The sequence below is a fragment of the Gymnoscopelus microlampas genome (genome assembly GCF_963454915.1).
Source record: "Gymnoscopelus microlampas genome assembly, chromosome: 20".
NCBI lineage: Eukaryota > Metazoa > Chordata > Actinopteri > Myctophiformes > Myctophidae > Gymnoscopelus > Gymnoscopelus microlampas.
Window position 1 is genome coordinate 20,321,890 of NC_139957.1, and position 16,253 is coordinate 20,338,142.

At 43.4% G+C, this 16,253-nt stretch overlaps 1 protein-coding gene across 1 annotated transcript in view; it reads left to right on the forward strand.

The window, feature by feature from the left end:
- Nucleotides 1–16,249, forward strand: part of stard9 (StAR-related lipid transfer (START) domain containing 9) — a gene marked incomplete at its 3' end in the record, with an annotated part of 41,562 nt that extends 25,313 nt beyond the window's left edge. Inside the window, exons 8-22 of the mRNA XM_084044563.1 lie at nucleotides 2,430–2,572; nucleotides 3,107–3,174; nucleotides 3,477–3,574; nucleotides 4,686–4,907; nucleotides 5,391–5,488; nucleotides 5,724–5,801; nucleotides 6,307–6,384; nucleotides 6,995–7,174; nucleotides 8,092–8,143; nucleotides 8,269–8,394; nucleotides 9,284–9,366; nucleotides 9,854–9,915; nucleotides 10,477–10,670; nucleotides 10,987–11,467; nucleotides 11,722–16,249. Of these exons, the coding sequence (XP_083900689.1) occupies nucleotides 2,430–2,572; nucleotides 3,107–3,174; nucleotides 3,477–3,574; nucleotides 4,686–4,907; nucleotides 5,391–5,488; nucleotides 5,724–5,801; nucleotides 6,307–6,384; nucleotides 6,995–7,174; nucleotides 8,092–8,143; nucleotides 8,269–8,394; nucleotides 9,284–9,366; nucleotides 9,854–9,915; nucleotides 10,477–10,670; nucleotides 10,987–11,467; nucleotides 11,722–16,249 (6,491 nt within the window). The remainder of the gene's footprint in view (nucleotides 1–2,429; nucleotides 2,573–3,106; nucleotides 3,175–3,476; nucleotides 3,575–4,685; nucleotides 4,908–5,390; nucleotides 5,489–5,723; nucleotides 5,802–6,306; nucleotides 6,385–6,994; nucleotides 7,175–8,091; nucleotides 8,144–8,268; nucleotides 8,395–9,283; nucleotides 9,367–9,853; nucleotides 9,916–10,476; nucleotides 10,671–10,986; nucleotides 11,468–11,721) is intronic.
- Between the last annotated feature and the right edge of the window lie 4 nt (nucleotides 16,250–16,253).

A 16,253-nucleotide genomic window follows, 5' to 3' on the forward strand; every position in this document is an offset into this window, starting at 1 on the left:
ACTGTAAATGAGCACTTCAGCCAATTTCAACCATGTCTTCATATCATTGCGTTCAAGTTCTTTAGCCATGGCCTTGTCTGAATATTTCATGGCTTACTTTTGGGACCCGGCAAAGTTGTTGAGAACCCTAGAGTATGTCTCCTATGTATAACAACCCCCTGCTTTCACCACTTGAGCTTGATCCCTTTTAAGTGGTAGCTCAGATCAGGACAATGTGTGTTTAACGTCTTGTGGTTTAGTACTACCACAGTTCAGGCCAAAGTAGTAAATGGAGGTCCCAGACAGTGGCCAAAGACCATCGTTTCTACTCAAGCATAGTCAGCACCAGCGCTGGATTGATTGTGAAAGGAACTATTCTCGGGGTGTGGTTCCGGGAGGTGAAGGAGAGAATGGACACACAAGGCTAAATGTTTTGTCCCTAAACACTAAATCTTTTCTATGTAATACACACACAGCCTCATAATTTGGTCCAATTGTGGATTTGGACTGTTGGGACAGTCTAGAATATTTTGAGTAATGCTTGTTTGTTGTATGTTTAGTTTGTAGGTCACTGTGGTGTGTGTGGTGGAACTGTGTTCCCAGTTCAACTGTTGATTACATCCACAATTGGCCTTAGTGGCTGTACTCCAACACCTCCTTTTAGCTTTTCTCTCTCCCCTGCCTCTCTCTTTCTCTTCATCGCTACCCACCCCCCTCCTCTCTCTCTCTCTCTCTCTCTCTCTATTGTACGTGTTGCATCCGCATAGCCATGTTATCGCGTCATACTGTATGACGGAAAGTTCGTCACCAGCTCATGTCCACGTGCATCTCAGATTTTGTGCCCACGTACTACTATGGACGCTGTGTTTGAGGAGAGGTTGTGTGAGGAGATCTGTCGCTACCCACATCTTTATAAATCGCCATTGGAAGCCTATAAAGACCTCCCAATGTGCTCAAATTCTTGGAAAGAAATTACTGTTACTGTAGGAAGTTCTCTTGATCCCCCCCTTGCTTTCCCCTCCAGTCTGACCGCAACCTTTCTCTGTTTTAAACCGTTACGCCACTTTGTTTCTCTCTGAAGTTCTCCTCCTCCCCCCTCCCCTCTCTGTATGTCTTTAAAGTCCAACATCCACTCATTGTCTGCACCAGGAGAAATCCCAGCAGGCCCGGGGGAAGTGAGGTCACTTCCTTGTGGCTCCAAGGAGCACACTCCACTCCACACACACACACGCGCACACGCACACACACACACACACACACACACAGAGACCACATTGTCGTGTTTAATGCTCCCACTCTCTTCCTCCATTCCCCCAGTCCTTGTCTGTCCACACATCACAGTCATCCAATCTCTCACTTCTGCAGAAATATTTAACTGACATGCTTCACATTGGCCAAGCTAATGATAAATAAAGGCTAATGTTACTAAATGTTATAACGAGAAGTTGACGGTTATTAGACTGTTTCTGTGTGTGTGCAATCACGCACATGTCTATGTGTGTGTGCAACACTTTAATTGTTATGATTCACCTCTGGAAGTGGTGCAGTCTGACGTAGTTTCCATTGCAAGGGAATCCAGAGGGAAGACACGTTCATACCACGTACTGATGAGACACATTTCCTTTGCCTAATAAAGCAGGTGGTTCTCTCAAACTTGTTCTTGTCAAGAACCCCCAAATTGATATATTTTGCCGCGGACCACATCTGAAAAGGTTTTGTGCCAGGGATCACCAGAAGAGAAGATTTGTGTTAAAAAAAAATACTTTCAAGATTTTTGAAATCTTGTATATCTGCTGTTTTTGAATACCCAACGTATAAAATATTTATAAAGTGGTTAAAATGATTGTGATGCTGTATTAACCCTTTCAGACCTGGAACGCACCTGTGTCACTTTATATTTCTTTGGCTATGAGCTTGAGCTTGTAGATCTGCTATTTTTGAAAAATCTTGAACATTTTTTTTTATTTTTTTAAATAGTTTTTTTTTAAGAATGGCCTCAGGTCTTAATGGGTTAAGATTAATTTAGCTGGGGACCCCCTTGTACCCTCCCAAGGACCCCTGGCTGTCCCCGGACCCCACTTTGAGAACCAATGCCCTAAAGAAATGTCTCTATCACTACTCCTTTGTAATTATGGATAATTCTCTACCTCCAACAAACTGATTAGTAAAATTCTCTGTTAATTTAGTGTACAAATCAGTGTACAAATGTAACCAAACGGATTGGGTATACTGGGCTCTGAGGATTCCAGTGTGTACTGCTTGGGTTTTGACTGTTCTCTTGCTTATCTCAGGGCCTGTCTGTGTCAAAGTGGGGCCCGTGATAACTCATTTATTATTTCAATTCAAAAATAATCATTTGAATAGGATCTAATGGCTATGGCTCAAAACTTGGCCCTTGGTCACACAAATGTCTAGTTACTCATGGTCTGTCCATTGATCTGCCCTGTCAGACCTGTCACAGCATGTGGTGTCTGACAGCAAACAGGCCATGAGTCTGCTGGAGGAGGGCATCGCCAACCGCATCACTGCAGCGACCCACAACCACGACGCCAGCAGCAGATCCCATGCCATCTTCTCCATCCAGTATACACAGGTAAGGATGCAACAGTCGATACAACAATTGATTTTTGATTGTGTTAGAATACAGAATTAGCTGATTTTCACAGCGACGTGAGATGCCATTTTTGCACGACAGCATTGCATAACAAAGTATAAGATAGGGCTTAAGTGGTTAACCAAACTAATCTATTTAGTTGAGTATAAAAAGTAAATTTGATTTTTTTCCCCTTCAATTAATTGACAACAGTAAAAAAGGAAAAAGAAAATATCATAAAACACGCTTCAAAATTATTCGATTGATCGAAAAAGTAAACGCTCGAATAATCGCTAAGAAAATAATCGATGGCAGCCTTACTGTACATTATCACTGCTGATATCAGAGCTACTTGTGTCAAATCTGATAGTTCTATCTTACATTATAGCTTGCATCTAACATCTGTATTATGTTTTAACTTTGTGAACCTCTATCACAGTTTAGCCTGTGTTAGTTTGCATGGCTCAAGCTATCACAGCCTGACCTGTGTTAGTTTGCATGGCTCTATCTGATTACTTTTGCTTCCCTCTGCAGGCTATCCTAGAGAATAATCTTCCTTCAGAAATTGTCAGTAAAATCAACCTGGTTGACCTGGCTGGCAGGTGAGGTCTTTCTTCCTCTCTCATTCGTTTCAGTACTTTTTTGTTATATACCCATTTGGTGTGGTTATTCTTTAATAATGTTATCCTCAATTAGAGTGTAAGGGCAATGTGTTATTACTCTGTGTTATTACTACTCTTAACTTGCAGTATACAGTAAGTCATTGAAAGAGTAGATGTCATTGCCAAAGCTGCCCCCTAGTGGTCTGTTACTGCAATGCTGGGGTTTACTGCATTTTGTTCATAAGACAACTTTTTCACAACTTTATTATGGACATTAATTTTCTTTGTGTTGGGTGTAACAGTGAGAGGGCTGACCCCCACTACTGCAGAGACAGACTGACAGAGGGCTCCAACATCAACAAGTCTCTAGTCACTCTTGGCATTGTCATCTCTGCTCTTGGTAAATCAAAAATATTGTTTCTTATCTGAACTGTTGCAATTGATTGAATTTGCTGTCTTTATTATTATCGTCACCATCTGTTTATTACTCTGATTATTCTGACTTTTCATTCTTATCTGAACTTTTGCAATTGATTGAATTTGAAGTCTTGGTTATCGTAACCATCTGTACACTGGTTATTCTGACATTCATTACATAAAGTACGTACTTGTTGTAACATGCTGTATTTGCTCCTTTACTGTCCTTTGCTGAACCGTCCCCTGTGTCCTTAACCTCTCTCATTGTTTCTGCTACTATACTGAAGCCTGAGTTATACTTGGTTGCACAGTGTCTTGCACGCAACTAAGAATAAATCAGGCATGACTCTGCTTTACCTCCTCCGTCTTTGACTCCCTCCATGTTTCACTCTATCGCTGCTGCTCCTTCCATACTGTTTGTTACTTACCTTTTCACTTCCTGTTTGATACTTATTCGCTCTTTTGCAGTGGTGGAAAGTAACTAAGTACGTTTACTTAAGTACTGTACTTAAGTACAATTTTGAGGTATTTGTACTTTACTTGAGTATTTACAATTTCCTATACTTTTACTTCTACATCTCAGAGGCAAATATTGTACTTTTACTCCACTACAATTATTTGAAAACTTTAGTTACTAGTTATTTAAATTATTATATTATAAAACATACATTAACCACTTAGCCCAATTGTATACCTAGGCTATTTGAAAATAGCCGATCTACAAGCTCACAACGCGTCGCGATTGTGAGCTTGTAGATCTGCTATTTTCAAACATTTTAGTACTTTTACTTTTGGCACTTTAAGTACATTTTGATACCAATACTTTTGTACTTTTACTCAAGTACATTTAGAATTCCAGACCTTTACTTGTAACAGAGTATTTCTACATTGCAGTATTGATACTTTTACTTAAGTAAAACATTTAAGTACTTTTTCCAACACTGCTCTTTTGTATCCATGCTTCTTGCCTCTTGTTTTCCCTTCGTTCCTCTCCTTATTCTAACCCCCCCACCCCCCCCCCCCCCCCCCCCCCCCACACACCACCAGTCCACCACCACCATCATCACCTCTCTCCTTTTCCATGCCTCCCTCAGCCCAGAACTCCCAGATGTCCAGCAGTTGTCAGAGTATCAACAGTGTAGCCAGCGAGGGCGATGGGACCGGGAGCACGGTGGGCAGCCACAGCAGCTCCTTCTCTGGGGGAGGTGCTGCTGCTGGAGGGAGGAGGCACTGCTTCATCCCCTACAGAGACTCGGTTCTGACCTGGCTCCTCAAGGACAGCCTGGGAGGCAACTCCAAGACCATCATGATCGCAAGTGAGTTCCCGGGACGTGTTCCGTTGTTGGTGTTTAGAAGATGCTGGGCTATTAAACGTGTCAAGACCGCCGGTGCGGTCCTTTTAACTTGTGTTGTAGAAGTGAGTCCTGGACGTGTCCATTATGGTGTGTACAAGAAAATGTGGGGTTAAACGTGACAAGACCACGTTTAACCCTGAGGCCCTTAAGACCTGAGGCCGATTCTACAAATGTCTTCTAAATCAGTAGTTCTCACACTTTCAAGACTTTTCAAAAATGTTCAAAAATAGCAGATGTACAAGCTTGCAGCGCGGCACGAAGTGACGCGCTGCGAGCTTGTACATCTGCTATTTTTTAATAGCCAACGTATAAAATCTAAAATGACACGGATGCTTTCCCGGTTCTAACTCGTGTTGTTTATCCTGAAATGAAGGCTGGTAGCATTTAGGATCTTTCCAGGTGATTATGCTTCATGATTAACATGATGTGGTGTATCTTTTGCAGCTGTGTCCCCCTCTGGCAGCAGTTACAATGAGACCCTCAGCACCCTGCGCTATGCCGCGCACGCCAGGAACATTGTCAACAAACCTCGCGTTAATGAGGTCGGTGCTATTGTCTTCTTCATCGTTTGTTCTCCAGCTGGCTTGTAGGGGGGGAGGAGGGTCACGTCACATCAGTCTTGTATTGTTCATTATCTTTTACACAGCTTCTCTTGTCTGCGTTTTGTCGGCGGCACGGCAGTGGCCTGATTAAATGCTTTTTTTTGGGTTTTACTTCATTATCTGCACGAGAAATGAAATATGAAACGGTCTACTGACTATTCATATGTCTCTACAGGATGCCAGTGTCAAGCTGATCAGGGAACTGAGAGAGGAGATTGACAGGCTGAAAAGCATGCTTCTGAGCTTTGAAATGGTACGGTGGTCCTGAATAGTTAATCCATTAAGACCGGGAACGCATCTGTGTCATTATAAGATTTCTTTGGCTATTCAAAAATAGCAGATATACAAGCTCATAGCGCGGGCACAGAGTGCCCGCGCTATGAGCTTGTATATCTTGCTTGTATCAAATGTGCAAATCTTTGAATATACATTTTTTTAAGCGAACATTTGTCAAATATTTTGTTCCAGGGACCCCCAGAAGTACAGAGTTTAGTTAAAAATTATATATTCAAAGATTTGAATAGCACATCTACAAGCTATGAGCTTGTATATGTGCTATTTTTTGAATAGCCAAAGGAGTCTAAAAATGACACAGATGCGTTCCCGGTCTTAACGGGTTAAACAGATAGAACATTGCATTAATACCAACAAGGTTAGAGGCTACATTCTCTCTGTTGTAACCTCTGTTGGAAATGTTGCTGGTAGAGTAGGTAGTTAGACTATATTTAACTGAAGTATCATTTGTCTCTCATTGACAGCAGCGTAATCCCAGCCCCTCCCTGAGCGATGAGAGGGATGGAAATCTCTCTGACATTGTGTTCCAGAATGAACTGAAGGTAACACAGTGTGGAGATCTGATCTTATCTATTGACAACACCAGGCCGTACTGGATTGATCTCGCCGGTACATTATTATGTAAATTAGTTATGTAAATTAGGGGGAAGGAGGGTGACATTGCCACTCATTCTGCACAATTATGCTCCTTCTAACCTCCTTACTGTATGGCATACGCTCTTGTTGTTCTTTTTTTAATATTAATGGGAGTAGTCACAGATACTGGTTGGCCTGCATAGTTGCGGAAAATTTGCATTCTGTTAATGTTTGTCCAGTCTCTTGTCATTACACTATTACATCACACACACACACACACACACACACACACACACACACACACACACACACACGTTGATGAGTCATAGACCGTAAGGGTTGTGATAGGAACACCAAAAACAGCCAAAACAGACAGTATTTTCTCTGTCAATATAGGTTGTATCTTAAATATTGTTGTTCGTTATGATCATCATAAACAACTAACTGAAATGCTCATCAACTGCATTATACACAGTATAATAAAATGCTCCATGTTAATTCAACTCTGAAACGGGTCCATTTGGTCGCATTTGTACACTCAAATTAAAACTCAGATTTTTTCTGTCCCATCCTCAGGTGGAAGAACTGACCAAGGACTGGTCAGAGAGCTGGAGAGACAAGAAGGCACTGCTGGAGCAGTACAGTGTTGATATCAACAGAGACAGGGCAGGCTTCCTCATCAACTCATTGCAACCACACCTACTCACTCTGGACAGAGATGTCCTCAGCACCGGGGTCATCTTCTATCACCTCAGGGTATGCAGTGTTGATTTTAGTGTGTTACAGCTCATGTTATTAGCATAACCATTAGTATTAATATTAGTATTGGTGTTAGTCGAATTGAATGACTATTTCTTACTTTTAGTGTTTCTCTTTCCCCTGTGTTTGCTTTTCTGTCTTATTATCTTAGATGCACATCACACACTCACTCACTCGCATCACACGCGCACATACATTTGCATGAACCAGATGACAACTATTTGGCTACTTTTCGGCTGTCTCGACTAAAACCCATCTTTTATCTTTTGTGTCTACTAGATTCTCCCTCCCTGCTTTTCCTTCTATCTATCTCTGTTCCGCTTGCCAAAAACTCTCGATACAAGGTGCGTTTCCATTCTCTCTCTCTCTCGCTCTCTCTCGTTTTTCTTTTTCACTCTGCCCTTCAACTGTCCTGTGGATTTCGCTGTGTGTCTTGTTCTGAAATGCGTAAAAGCCAAGATGGTTGGATCAGAGGCTCTTAGCTCAGAGGCTGGGAGGGGGCGGGTTAAGCCCTGCTGATTCTGACAATGACATGTATGCCCTTAGGCCTGACAAGGTCTTGACAATGCACTCCTTCCTGCATAAGAAGAGCTGAGGCCACCTGGGAACGCATGTGTTTCTGACATTAAGAAGATAAAATAAGCTTAGAAAGCCTTTTATCCCTGCTGGATTGGGCTTCACTGTAAATAAATGATCAGTTTCCTGACAGCTTCTGTAAGTGGTAGGGAAGTACGAAGGAAACGAGTTCTTTGCAGAGAACACAACATGATGCTGTTTTCGTTTTCATCTGTTGTGGAATGTATGCTCGGGGCCTGCCTGGGTAATATATGTTTGATATTTGTGTTCGATCTTGTTTTGTGTGAATGAAATGCACAGCATGGTTTCCATGTTTAAATCTCTGCTCTCCGTTATAGGAAGGAGTAACCAGCATTGGACCTCAAGACCAATTAGAAGAACCGCAGATAGGTATAAATGATACATGCTCTCCCAACATTATAAAGCACTCTGAATAAATATTAAACCCACATTATTAGACAGTACTTCAACATAAACCAACATTTTCTGACTCTGTCTGTGTTGTGTTTTTCCAGTCCTGCAGGGCAGTGCCAGCTGTGAGATTGAGAACCAGGGAGGGGTGGTGACCCTCAGGCCATTACCAGGGTGTGTCTGTCTGGTCAACGACAGAGAGGTCACTGAGCCATGCAGACTGGCACAAGGTGAAGTTTAATCCTCAAATCAAATTGTGTTATTATGAAATTAACATAAAGAAAGAAAACAACGCACACATGAATAAGCACAAATAAACACAAAAAGCACAAATAGAAGACACACAAAAAGTATAAACGGGTGCACATGCATTCACCTGCGCACACACATTACAAACACACAGTGATGCATATTTATGCTCTCACCCCTCTTTTCGACTTGGAATGCATCACACACTCTGACCTACATGCCGCTTTTCTCTACCAAAACACGGACACGCTCACTACACAGCTGGTGGTGATTTCAATATTATTTCTCGCATACACACACTGTGTCCCCCTCCGGCACCACCAACATGCTCACACTGGTAAACACGTAGACACAAACTTCACCAACTATATGTACTCAACACCCGGAGTAACACATGCATACTGTACATGCTGTAAGCTCATATATATATATATATATAAATATATATATATATATATATAAATAAAGAGGTTCTATCAGTAATTGTAAATTGATAGCTTTTTGCACTTTATTGTGTTAAAATGTATATTTGTAAGATAAAGTAATCAAGTGAAGCATACAGTATATGCTTTTGAGCGTTGTAGTGTTTGCCTGGAGAACAGTAAGTTGTTCCTCTGATGGCGAGACCCCAAAGAAAGCATTTATATGGTTGGATTGGACAGTGGTCAGAGATCACTGTGCTATGGTATTGACAGTTAGTTACAAAGGAAATGGGCATATGGTTAATCAAGTAGAATTACATTCTGTGGAAAAAAGGTTTAATTCATGAAAAACACAACTTGTTTTCTGCCACCAACACGCTAAGATCATCTCGTCTGCATTATGTTATGTTCAGAATCTATCTTCCTCTCACTCTCTGTCTGTCTCCAGGGACAGTGATCACCTTGGGAGGAGTCCACAGATTCCGCTTCAACCATCCTGCTGAGGCAGCCATCCTCATGGAACGCAGACGGGTGAGTGCAGCTCACATTTTAATGATGATGACGTTGGTGATGATAATTATCTAACGGAGTGAATAGTGATCATTATCCGATGTGATGGGTGGAGATGTTATGATAATGGTAATGGAGATCGTTCTTTTTTTTTTACTCTATTCTCAAAATGATCATAAGGAAAAATTGAAAGTTGAAGATATAATGGGGGTGATAGGGAGAATTACTTACAGTATAGCCAATTATGTTAGCACATAAACGGAATGTTTAACTTGCTCACGCAGACAATATTAAAAACATTTAGACAAAAAAAAAAACACTGAAAATGTATGTCCCCCAATATGCAATAAAACACTGTGAATAATAGAAGTGTCATGGTAATATTTGCATTGAATAAAGTGACACATGTAAATGTAAAGGAAAAACTTGGGTTGTGATGATTATGTGGCTTATGGATGATATTTGTCATAGCAGTATTTGTACCGTTATATTTCGTTTCCATTCTCAGGCCAGTGAAGGTGTGCTGACCTGCATATACACTGACCTCAGCCCTCTCAGCCATGGTTCCAGGTTAGATACACAAAATTAAACATTGTCAATGTTTTTCGTGGGTGTGTGTCCCCCTTTAACCCTGTGTATGTGCCTGATTGAGCTTGTTCTGTCAACTCACATCATGCATATTTGATACAAAGCACAAGTGTGCCACTGGTGTAGATATAATAGAAATAGACTAATGCTTAATACTTGTTTCCTTCCATTCGATGATAGTATGTGCTTATATGAGCAGTCACAGTTTGTTTACAGGACAGGCTGGGGTCGTTGCTTGGCTACAGCCCAGACACACTGCACTTAACCCAACAACAGTAGCTCCCACTCACACCCTGTGCCAAGAACTCACTCTGTGGTTTCAGTGGTTTGCTGCCCTGTAACTTTCAATTTTGAGCGTATAATTCTACTGGCGTGAGGTACATGTAAAATGACTGGTTGTACAGTAGGATATGTTTACTGTAGACCTTTGATCAGTCGTGGAGGATGTGTTTTTCCTTATTCTTTTAGCTTATAGTATCCTCTGTGATTTGTTTTGTCTTGTCGTTTCTCACCCTAAACCTTTCATTTTTGTTTGTCTCCCAGTGGTGTAGGCGAGGATCTCCAGGGAAAGCCTGGTGCCCCTCTCTCCCCCAGCGAGGAGCCTCCTCCCAGGCAGCGCGTGGAGGAGCAGCAGCAGTATGTGGAGGGTCTGCGAAGGGAGATCCAGGCTGAACAGAAACAGGCTGAGAGGGAGCTGGAGAGAGAGCAGGCCCTCCTCCGACAGCAGCACACTGAGAGTAAGTTCACTTTCTAAAGACAAATAACTAGAATTATTGTTAAAAAAGGTTATTACATTGTACAGAAGCATTCAAAGAGGCATCTTTGAAAACAATCATTACCTGAAGTTCATTATAAAGTATATTGATACAAAAGAATTACCATGCTAGCATGTTCAAACAATAATTTAAATGGCCTAATAATGAAAAAAAGTAGTTCTTTCAGCTTGGTACCCAACTCTTCATTTGACATTTGACTGGCAGAGTCATTTATTGAATTGTAAATAAGTTGTGTGGGATAATTATCTGCTATGATTGATGTTTGATCTTTCTACAGTCCATCAGTGGATCTTGCAGGAGAAGCGGCACCTGGCAGCTGTAGAGCAGAGAGGGACCCAGGAGTTTGGAGTTCAGACTGACCTCATCCCCGCCCCTCTCCTAGAGAGACTGACAACCCGGGGGTCCGAGGACCAGGGTGGTCCCACTGCAGCCACTCCGTCCAAGGTGGTTAGAGCCAGGAAGAAGGTGGTACAGGAGGAGCTGCTGAGGCACCACGCTCTGCGCCGTGCCGAGAGCCGCGTCCGAAGGAAACGGTTGCACTACCAGCTGGAGAGGATTGCTCGCAAGCGCCATCTCTTGGAGGCCAAGAGGGAGCTGCAGCGACTGGAGAAGGCCCTGCCACCAGGGTTGGAGAGCCCCGAGTCCCCTGAGCTCGGGTCCCCTCCTCGGCCTAAAGGACGAACACCAGCCCCACGTAGACACTCATTCTCTTCAGACCTTCTCTCCCGGCTCTACCCCCAAAACACCCCTGTCTTCAGGTCAGCATGTGATATCATGTTACACTGAGAGCTATTCATTATTATGACACATTTTAAGGAGGGTGGCCACAGCGGGAAGCAAGCCCCTAATCCTTGCAGTGTTTATCTGTCCGATGTAGCTGTATGAGTCCATATCAACATAACAAGTCTCAACATTAATGTCTCATAAATGTCTCTTTTCAATGCTGAGTGAATTGTTCATGACATTGCTTTTTAAAATCACTTACTACAGCTTTTCTAACTGTTCCCAACAGCCATTTCCTGAAGAGAAACAGATCTACTGACCTGACTTCGGATTCCTTGTCGACTTCTGATATCAGCGGGAGCAGGAAGTGGGTTTCTGATGAGTGTCTTCCACAAGAGAGGATCAGAAGTCGCTCCAGTACTGTCTCCTCTGGGCACAGTCAGGGTCTCAGGAGCCTCGTAGGATCCATTGTGAACCTCAAACAGACAAACTCCAAGGAGGAGCCCCCTGCTCAGCCCTGCCGGGAAAGACCAGAGAGAAAACCTCTGCTTACGAATAGAGGCCTGACCTTCAAGACAAACCAGAGTCAATCAGTTAGTCTTAAGTCCCCACACAGACGTGCCTTACAGCCAATCAGCAACAAGAACATAAAGGCACCTTTAGATCAAGACAAATCAAGTTATCAGAGTGTTGCTGGTAAGAATGTCAGGACTCCATCCCAAAAAGGTATCAAAGGACTTGAAACAATCAAGAAGGTTTTCTCGCGTTCCGTCGCCCCTGGGTTAAAGACAGCCCTGTCCAGAGTGTTTAGAAAACCCCCATCAGGCTCCAAGCCTTCAGTGAAGACAACGAGCAAATTTCATTGGAGGCAAACCAGAAACAGGAACCTAAAAGACACAAAAATGAGCCGAAACAAAAGCTCAATAAAAACAAGCGTCTCTTGCGAGGAACTCAATCAGTGCACTTTCTCTCAGGATGGAAGGCACCGGCGGTGGCACAGCACGGAAGCCCTGTTGAGCAACACCATCAGGTGGGTGGAGAAGCAGCAGGGGTTTGCTGGGTGGTACGAAGACGATGGGGAAGAGGAACGAGAAAGGGATGACGGTTCCTCTGATGGTGACAGCCTCTTGTCCCTGGACTCCCTGTCCTCTGCTTACGCCACAGCCCTGACAGAGCAGCTGAGACACGAGGAGGAAGCACAGAGTGAGGGGGAGAGCGAAGACAGCCACATGTCCAAAGACTCCTTGGGAACAGAAAACTGTTCGAAACACTCAACAGTAGAGAGACTGAGTCGGACACTGGTGCCCACATACTCAGTAGTGAGGGATTCCTTATGTTTCTCTGTAGGGCAGAGCAGGATACCTGAAATCAGTCCCGTTTCAGAGAGGAACGTCAATCAGAAAACCCACGAGTTCCCTGCAGAGGCGCACTGGAGCCAACATGCCTGCTCCAAAACCAGAGTGAGTGGGGAAACTGGAACAGGAACAAGAGAGCAAACCTCTCATAAAGCACCGGATTTCAGATGCAGAGATGCAGTGATGTCTAAAGCGAATGAAGAATTAGGAAGCACTCAGACCACATCGACAGGTAGCCCTCGCTCTCTCAGCAGCTGTAGTGTTAGGGAACCAGAAAATCTACTGGTGCTCACTGATGCATGGTCCTCTACGGATGCAGCAGACAGCCCCAGGATTCAAAGGGACGTTTTTCTTCTCCAGAAGAGAATGGTGTCCAGAGCAACAGAGAGCAGCAGCAGTCCCAGTCCCAGCAGCATAGATCTGTCGGAGTGTCAAACCTTATCTGGAAGCTACAGCTCTGCATCCACCAGCACCGAGGCTGTAAATATAACAGTGGAGGAGCAGAGCACAGAGGTGTCAGGTGACATGTCAGACACACTGGCTCTCCAAGACTCCAAAGTTCTATCACAACCAGAGGATGCAATCACTAGAGCGATGACGGAAATGAGACGGCAAGGCTTCGAGTGTAGTGCAGACCGTCATGAGATGCAATCAGAAAATATGAGGAAGACATCTATGGATGAACGAAGCAGCAGCGACACATGTTTAGGTTTTCTGTCCAAGTTTCCCTCAGAAGGAAGTGTTTATGTGACGTACGTTGACTGTGAGACTCAGCAGACCACACCAGCAGTACTGGAGCCAATACAATTACATCAGTCCTTCACAGATGTGCCTTATGTAGCACAAGCGCATGTGACTAATTCCTCTGCTATTGGTATTTGCGACACCAGTTATGAATCAAAAGCCTTTGTGACTTCAAATTCTAACAGGAGTGAAATATCTAGTGAGATGTCTGACATTAGAAGTGCCTTCCAGCATAACGGTGAAGATGCTGCACTATGCAATGAAGTTTGCCACTCAGAAAATGTACAGGACATGAAACTCTATGGGGACAACAGCACCAAAGATGTGTCACCTAGAAGTGACAAAACAATGCAGAGGCTTGAAACCAAAGGCCCCCGGCAGGACAGCGTACACACAGAGCAGGAACATATTAAATCCGCCTGTAAAAATTCCAGGAAGAGGAACAAAGACCAACAGGATGCTTTCATGGGTAGCTTGAAAATTCCAAAAAGGAGCAACAGCGGGGAGTCTATAACATTCTGCTCCACACCAATCAACAGCACAGAATGTATTGGGCCTGATGGCAATAATAACACCAGTGATGTAAATGGGAAACTATCTGAACTGGAAACTGATATGTCTACATTTGACTCAAACTGCACTGATGTCAGCTTCAAACTAGATGATTTGGTTGCAGTGTCATTACCAATGTATGACGGCATGTGTGAGACGCTTGAACTGCCCTGCAACATAACTGACGGGTCTAAATGTGGTCATAAAAGCGCTTATGCAAGCTCTCAGGAAGGTGTTTTTGTCAGAGAGAGCGAAGAATGTGAAAAGGGTGATGTAAAAGGGGTGAAAAGGTTTGTAGAAATGCAGGCTGGGAACTCTCACAAAGAAAACCAGAGAAAACAACATGATAGAACAAACACGTGCCAGTGGGGTGCTATCTGTAATGGCATAGACCTCAAGATCTCTGAAGTGGTGAAGGAGCACTTGAAAATGTCATCAATGGACACAGGCGGCATCAGTGAGAGCAGGAGACAAAGCCTGGGTGCCCTGTCTTCCAACATGCAACAAAACTCTGCCGCCACATTTGATGTTGGCCATAACAGTGAAGTGAGAGGGAGAGATGGGCCACTGAGAAATGAGAGAAGTGTACAGAAACGGATGGACTTTAAAAGATGTCCTGCTGTGGAGCAGGGAGAGGTTCCGAGTGAAAACTCGGTAGACCAAAGGGACAACACAATGTCAGATATGCTAATCTGCAAGGGTGCTGGCAATGAAAGCAAGTTGCACACGCACACTGACATCACTCACAACAAAGAGGATGCTCACAACTTTACCAAAAGCACATCAGAAGAGCCCGTGAATAATCATTCCACTTCCCTGTCCTCATCTGCTGAGTGCCGAACGATCAAATTAAATCTGACACCAAACAACCAAGCGCAGTGTGAGTTCTCTGACAGCCCCTCATTCCAAACTATTAGAGGCTGCTCAGAAAATGATTCCCTTTCACTCAATCAGTGCGTTGTTTTTCAAGGAAATCCTCTAGACAAAGATGACTCTCTGCTGCTCTCTCATCCTACTTTTAGCCACCACTGTGTTTGCTCTAAACAGTCTGATTGCCAGGCCCGTTTGACTGGTCCAGCAATGAAACCTGATACCCCACAACCTCACAAAACCCTAGCAAACACATCATCCTCCATGGTTAACACAGAATTTTATATGAATAGTACTCATACAATGGATGTTAGTCTGGAGGTTGAAGATAAATATAAGCTGAGTGCAGCAAGGACGATTGGACTACATTCCCAAGATGGCATTCATGTGCCTGTTGCTGTAAAAACGTTCTTAAACGGAGGATTTCAGCAAACCATGCCTGACAAATGCCCAGACAGCCAAAGAACTGTTAATGTTGAGAATCATATTATAAAATCATGTACAGTTGCTCGTAGGCATCTGGCTGATGACGGCAGCGATGATACAGGGATAAAAACAAGAGACAAACAACATATAATATCACAGTGTCCACCTAGGGGTTCACAATCACAACCCCACTCGGATACCTTGGCAGAGACCAGTGTGGTTAATATGAATTATAACAACAAAGGTCATGTGGAAACGTGGCTCAGTGCACAGCACAGCGTTGACAGCTATATGCAGAACAATACCAAAGGAAGTCATGTGGTCAAAAATGAAGGTGGCACAATGACACGTAAAACCCTGATGCAAAGTCCTGTGATTTTATCAGAAACACCAAAGGGAGCAGGAAACTCTACTTCTCGTATATCCAAAATACATCAAGGAAATGGCATCACAAATATAGGCGATGGGAGTGGCAATCACATGCCTAGAGAAGGAAACACAATGACCCATGTTGGTAAACAATGTCATTCCATTGTTAAGCCTAAAAATGGAAAATCTAAACGGTTCAGAAGATCTCAGGCCCAGGAACACCTTAACTCCTCCTCTGACTCAACAGCGAAGTCGTCATCAGAGGAAGAGGATGATATATCATCCAGGGTACACCGTAGCAGGCCCTCATCAACACACATTAAGCCCAGAACTCAGAGTTGTGGCAAACAAGAGGCTTCCACCTTGAAGTCCGAGGTAAAGTCCATGAGAGAGCCTTGTTCTATTGAAACACCACATGGAAATGTGAGTCAAGCTGGAGGTTCTATACAGCAGAGTCCCAAAAGTTACGCATTACCATCTCAAACCACACAGAAAAGGATTAATA